Source organism: Salvia hispanica, chromosome 6 (genome assembly GCF_029641045.1).
Source record: "Salvia hispanica isolate PSC_SH4W2 chromosome 6, Shi_PSC_v1, whole genome shotgun sequence".
Taxonomy (NCBI): domain Eukaryota; kingdom Viridiplantae; phylum Streptophyta; class Magnoliopsida; order Lamiales; family Lamiaceae; genus Salvia; species Salvia hispanica.
The window spans coordinates 15,963,303-15,970,337 of NC_142697.1; the positions used below are offsets into that span (position 1 = coordinate 15,963,303).

General features: G+C 35.4%; 1 protein-coding gene across 1 annotated transcript; it reads left to right on the forward strand.

The window, feature by feature from the left end:
- The first annotated feature begins 3,129 nt into the window (after positions 1–3,129).
- On the forward strand, positions 3,130–5,375 carry LOC125203536 (xylan glycosyltransferase MUCI21-like). The gene is made up of 3 exons (XM_048101902.2): positions 3,130–3,548; positions 3,628–3,678; positions 3,932–5,375. The coding sequence occupies exons 1-3, from the start codon at positions 3,314–3,316 to the stop codon at positions 5,140–5,142; spliced, it is 1,497 nt and encodes a 498-aa protein (XP_047957859.1). The 5' UTR covers positions 3,130–3,313; the 3' UTR covers positions 5,143–5,375.
- Positions 5,376–7,035: the final 1,660 nt, after the last annotated feature.

Consider the following 7,035-nt stretch of genomic DNA (forward strand, 5'->3'; position numbering starts at 1 on the left):
AAACAAATTAATGCTAAAATTTTACAATGACTCATATTTATAGTTGGGTTCAGGGATATCAATTGAGCTAACACGCTTGGGTTCGGGCCAATCCACTCGGGTTATCGGGCTATTAGGGTGCGAGTTATTCGGATTGTGAATTTTCGACCCTAACCCTAAATCTTCGGGTTTCGAGCTAACCCACGGGCTATTCGGGTCAAAAAGCGATCTTATGTGTTACTTTCTGTCCAATCCAATGTTCTCACATATAAAAAATAATTTGTCGCAAATAGTAAAGTATTATCAAAGTGATCAATAGAAAGAAAATAATAGCGATTGAAAACTAAAACAAAATACATAAACATAACGCTAATTAGTGGCACGCGTGAATCTAACTAAAATTAAATGGAAATCATGCATTTGGATTAAATGACATTCTTAATAGTATACCCAAAAAATAAATCATAAGTAGTTAAAAAGGATAGTATAGATAGGGAGTAGTATGTCAAAAAATTCATTTTATGGAGTTGAATGACATTCTTCTACATCAATAACCTTTGAAGCTTCAACCGGATCATTGTCTTCGAGAGGAAAGGTGTAATCACATAATGCGGCATTTAATATGAGTACATATTAATAACATATATATTCCATATAACTCTAACTTTCAATTTGAGAGAAAATACATAATTACCATATATACTTCATATCAATGTTGGGTTTAATATTGTAATTACCATATATACTTCACATAAGTATATTACATAAAATTTTAGTTAAATTTTTATTTTAAATGCTCAACCTATGGGCTAACCCACAATCCACCTGGGCCAGCCCGTATAACCCACCGACCTGAACGGGTCAGCCCGTGTAGCCCTATTCTGCATTTGGGTCACGATTTCTCGGTCCTAATCCTATGATTTTACCGGGTAATTCGGACCAATCAACGGATTTCAGACTAGATTGATATCCCTAGTTGGGTTTATGGATTAGTAAGAGATTATACTTCACGGATTATAATACTTCAAATTAGGGAAGTGTATTTTACATTGCATTGAAGGAGCCTTATTATAGTAGATAATTTTGTTGCTTGAGACTTTGATGTGTGACACTATTACATATGCACAAGCTTTTATGTTTTTGTATATTAATGCGTTGGTTTACATAAAACTACACAAAACTAGACCCTTTTTATTTTTAATAATTTATCTTTTGTTTTTGATAAATTTCTATTTTTAATAACATGAGTCATTCTTTACTAATATCACTTTCATACCTTATCAATTTTTTTATTAAATCTATTATCATTAGCTATTAAGATTATTGACAATGAATGGATGCACGGAGTATAATATTTTGAAACTAATAGTTCCATAATACTTCATCCATCTCATAAAAAGTTATCTTCTTTTTTTCATATTATTATCTCTTATAAATGGATGCACGGAGTATAATATTTTGAAACTAATAGTTCCATAATACTTCATCCATCTCATAAAAAGTTATCTTCTTTTTTTCATATTATTATCTCTTATAAGGTGAGTCTCATTCTTCACTAATAGTAATCCAATCAATTTTTTTCTATCAGTCTCTTACTTTAGCAATTTTGCAAAAATCAGTGTCATCCCCAATATCCCTCTTTTTATGGGACGGAGGGAGTAGTAATATTAAAAAATTGTAAACAACTACGAAATACAATGTTGTTCAATTTATAACAAATTATCATATGATTATCCATATAGGATTAAGTTGTAAATTACTAGTAATTTTTTAGTTAGAGGAGGTGTCTATAACTCATTATCATATAATTATCTATCCAAGATTAAGTTATTAGATTCAATCGAATCAAATATTGCATTAATCATAAAACATAATCTTTCAAACTTAATGGGTTATGGAGATGTTCAACTTGCAAGATTATATCTTATGGTTAAATACTATTCAATCCGTCACATAAAATATGTATACTTTTCATTTTTGTTTGTCCCATAAAAGTATGGACATTTCTATTTATGGAAAGTTATCCCAATATATTACCTCTATACATCAAATTATTTACAACTTATATCACTATTAAAATACTAATAATAATGAGTGTCTCACTATCCACTAACATTACTTCAACTACTCTTCTCCTTATTTTTTTTTAATTTATCAATTTTATTTTAATTCTCTTGTCATGTCATAAGCTCATATTGTTATGAGATTGAGGAGTATGTATTATGTTATGTTCATGTTACAATTAATCCCTAAATAAATAATCATGTGATCATTAATTATAATCAAAATAATATGATAACTTAATCCTAAATTATTATCATAATAATAATTGGTCATAACAAACATCTACAAATACAAGGATGGACTCCAAATACAGGTGAGATTATTCATTACTAAAAATGACAATAGAAACTTTAATTTCCGAATGCATAAAAGAGAAATTAAGTTATACACTCCACATCACATTTAATTACAATGAATGTTGAAACTTAATCTCCAAAATTCCCAGCACGTAAATAAGTCGTCAATTCTATTAATACTATTCCTAATGTTTTCCCTTTTCACATTAGAAATCAGAAAAATATACTCCCTTCGTCCCAAGATAAGTGACTTGTATTCCTTTTTGGGGTGTTCCACTATAAATGACCTATTTTCATTTTTAGCAAAAAGTCATCTCTCATACTTTATTCTCCACCTACTTTATTTTCTCTTCTCTCCTCTACTTTTCCCTCTCTCATACTTTACTCTCTCCACTTTAACTTATTTAAATACTATTCCTTAAATCTCGTGCCCAAAAGAAGTAGGTCACTTATCTTGGGACGGAGGGAGTAAAAATCAAGACGAAATAAATTAATATCTGTAATTATTTCATAAAGAGATACTCTCTCCATATGTAAATATGGTCCCATTTTTCTATTTTAATCCGTCTGTAAACAAAAGTCTCGATTTATTTAAACTATAAATGATAATAGACTTTATATTCTATAAATTCATTTCATTCGCATTTGATTTAAAAAGACTATATACAAATGAAATCATGTATTATTAATTTTTTTTCTACTCATTTTTATAATATTTCTTAAAATATGTGCTAAAAATAAATGAGACTTTTATCTGCGAAAGACGACTTGTATCTCTCTCCTATCTGTCAATCTCACTCAATCCAAGAATATACAGAGAGCAGCCACCCCAGCAGGAACCCAGCACCACCTTCTTTCCCACAACCAAACCCGACAGCACCATATGACATATTCCTCTCTTCTCTCCCCACACTACTATAAACCTATCCTCCTTTACAACTCTTCTTCTCCAATCTCTTCTTCTTCCACCAAAAATGGCCAAGTACCACAAACATTTTCTCCATACCCACTGGAGAAAAGGCAAAGAATACATCTTGGTTGTAGATGAAGTTTCGGCCTTAAACACTCTTGGATTAATCGCTTCTTCTCACAGCCCCACCAAACGATTCAAGCCCAAGTTTTCGTATTTCGCTTTTTTTGCCCTCGTTTCTTGCATCTTCCTCTTATTTCCTATGCTCTTCTCCCTCACCTCTACCTTCTCTCTCTTCTGTAAGTTTTCTTTTTTCCTTGGATTTTGTGTTCCTTCATTCATTTTTCAATTAGCTTATTCACTTGTTTTGTTTTGCAGATGAATCTGAAAGAGCTGTGAAACCTCTCCTCTGCTTGTCTGTCCCCAACGGTTAGTTACCTCTTCCCCTGCTTCTCTCTCTGTTTTCATTTTCATGTTTCCCCTTGTAGATAATGGAAAAATATCGTATGATTCTAGTTCTGTGATTGATTTATTTGATTCAAATATTCAATGGTAATTAGGCTAACAACATCACAAATCACCTAATTTTTGTCATTTCTTCTGATTTATTCAATTTTTGTTAATCCCACAAAGCAAAGATGGATTCTTTATCATACTAATTTAGGTATCTCTCAAATTGCAGAAACTCTTTGTTGTGATAGAAGTAGCAGAAGGTCAGATACATGTATAATGAAAGGGGATGTAAGAACTGACCCTGCCACCTCCTCCATCACTCTCTACCGCTCCAACCACACCGAGGCCATCCAACACGAAAAGATTAGGCCATACACAAGAAAATGGGAGAGCCATGTCATGAACACCATTGATGAACTAGACCTCCTTGTCAAGACAGGCTCAGGGCCCCACCACAGCTGTGATGTCGTCCACGACGTCCCGGCTGTGTTCTTCTCCACCGGAGGCTTCACGGGCAACCTCTACCACGAGTTCAACGACGGGATCACCCCCCTCTACATAACCTCCCAAGAGTTCAACAAGAAGGTTGTGTTTGTGATTCTTGAATATCACAACTGGTGGATCACAAAGTATGGTGACATACTGTCCCAGCTCTCCGATTACCCGCCTATAGATTTCAGCAACGACACCAGGGTCCACTGCTTCCCCGAGGCCATCGTGGGGCTGAGAATCCACGATGAGCTCAGCGTTGATCCTGCCTTGATGCCAGGCCAGAATAGGACCATAAACGACTTTCATGACCTCTTGGACCGCTCCTACCAGCCTCGTATCAGCAGCATCATTCAAGACGAGGAGCGTGAGGCAGGAACTGCGATACACGTGCATCGGTTAACCAGGCCTAAACTGGTTATAGTAGCCAGGAATGGCTCCAGAGCTATAACCAATCAGGATGCATTGGTGAGACTTGCAGAGGAGATCGGATTCTCAGTTGAAGTTCTCAAGCCCGAGAGGAGCACCGAGCTCGCTAAAATATACCGCGTTCTCAACTCAAGTGACGTTGTGGTTGGGGTCCACGGTGCTGCCATGACTCACTTCCTCTTCATGAAGCCTGGTTCGGTATTCATTCAAGTCATACCACTAGGCACAGACTGGGCTGCAGCTACTTACTACGGGGAGCCGGCTATGAAGCTTGGGTTGAACTACATTGGCTACAAGATTCTTGCTAAAGAGAGCTCATTGTATCAAGATTACAGCAAGGATGATCCTATTCTGATGGATCCAGACAGTGTGAACAAAAAGGGATGGGAATTCACCAAGAAAATCTATCTTGATTCCCAAAATGTGAGGTTGGATCTTGGGAGGTTTCAAAAGCGCTTGCTTCGCGCCTACTACTTCACCAGGGCTCGAAAAAATAGGCGTATGCGCCGACTATCTGTGTAAGTCCTATGTCTTTGACACATTCTTTTGTTTAGTTTAGTGTAGTCTTACTTTTGTAAATCAGTAAACAGCGAAAGGGTTGTAAAGGTTAGTGTATTTGAGTTTTGTTCATCAAACTGCATTGTGAAGGAACTTAGAGGTGAAAATTGTCAATATAATGTATGCTTTTCATAGTGTTACTAAGGGAAAAAATGTGTAACATCTTTGAGGGGATCTTAAAATTTAAATTTCATTCATGTCAGGGGTCAAAAGTGAAAATTGAAGCATAAAAAATGTCAGTACCAAAGATGAAATGATTTAAGATTGTTATGTCTAAATCACAAAAAAAATTCATTTGTCCTTATTTGATTTTAAGCATCTACTTCTGTTTTGAAAGTGACTATCCAATGATTTAATTGAAACGAGCAGTGGAAAGATTGAAAATTTTAAGCCTGAAATATTTCACAATCCATTCAACCCGAGCTTATGAAATACTGAACTATAAAACCATAACCGAATAGCTCAAAATTTGGATAGGGTTTCACCGAATTTGAGTCGATTGGCTGAATTAATATCCTTATATTTATGGTGCATAATAAATTCATAAATTGTGTATCGACTAATTAAAAGATAGGCTTGCAACTTCGAAGCTGTCGTACAACCCGATAAAAAGAATCAATTCTCATTTCCCATATACAAATTGTAATTTAAAAAGATTAAATTATTGGACTGAAGTTTGCTTATTCTGCAGAAGCATGTTTTGTTATTTAAGGGATGTCCCACGAGAACATGCTATGGATAAAATATTTGTGATCTACATTAAACTCCACTGAATTTATATATTTGGGCATAGGCATATGCATAAAAATTAATTTATACGATTAGGTCTGACGAAATGGAGATTGAGTACTAAACCAATTTTTGTATTTTGTTCAGTATATCAACTTTTCTGTATTTTGTTCAGTATATCAACTTCTGTATTTTGTTCAGCATATCAATTTCTTTTTATGCCATTAAGGTATTTTACTTCTTTTTTTATACAACTTGTTTCTGCTATTAAAGTATATTTGCTTTCGTTTTTATTTTCAATGAGAAGATAAATTCCTACCATTAAGGTATTCAAAATTTGTTTTCTATTCAACTTTAGGGATAATCGTACCATATATATACAAAATGTTTTACCAATTTTTCAAATTAATACAAAAAGTTTCAAGTTAGCATATATCATACAAAAGAGGTTTGAGTAGTGTATTAAATTAGTGCATTTTGTTAAAAATCACTAACACCGTTACTTTTATCTTATTTTTAATCCTATTAACTCCAAAATTATATATTATTTTTCATCCTGTTCGCATATTTGCCTCAGAATTATATCAAAACGCGATGTGTGCAATAAAATACTCATGCTTTGAGATCAAAAGTGAGGCAGAAAACCCGATAGCACTAAACTTTCTTTTCACTTCCCTCCGCCTTTAGAGCATCTCCAATGGTCGGCTAGCGACCGGCTAGCCGATTCGTCGCGCTGGCCGATCGGCTAGCCGAACCATTGGAGTCGGCGAGCGTGAAATCGGCCAGCGGACCGGCGTGGGCTGGCCGATCGCTCGGCGCTGGCCGATCGGCCAGCGCCGATATTTGTTTTAAAAAAAAAAAAAAAAAACCTATATAAACGCGATTTTCGTTTCATTTTCATTTGCACCACTTGTTTTAACGAGTTTTCTCTCTCTCTATCTTTCTGTACAAGAGCATCATCGAGCGATGGATCACAACAACGAGTCCAGTCCAGCGACGAGTGGATCTCAGACTCCCACGGTACCTGTTGGATCTGGATGGGGGCAGATGGGCCTGGGGTTTAACATCCCTTGGAATCAGATGATGGGGATGATGGCCGGTGCGCCGGGGGGTGCAGGGGGGGAACCC

What these genes read in the sequence shown, in the direction of transcription:
- LOC125203536 (XM_048101902.2), top strand. Translation starts at nt 3,314, where the DNA reads ATGGCCAAGTACCACAAACATTTTCTCCATACCCACTGGAGAAAAGGC. An exon ending in CTCTACCTTCTCTCTCTTCT is followed by an intron (nt 3,549 to 3,627) that starts GTAAGTTTTCTT and finishes TTTGTTTTGCAG; the next exon opens with ATGAATCTGAAAGAGCTGTG. An exon ending in CTGCTTGTCTGTCCCCAACG is followed by an intron (nt 3,679 to 3,931) that starts GTTAGTTACCTC and finishes CTCAAATTGCAG; the next exon opens with AAACTCTTTGTTGTGATAGA.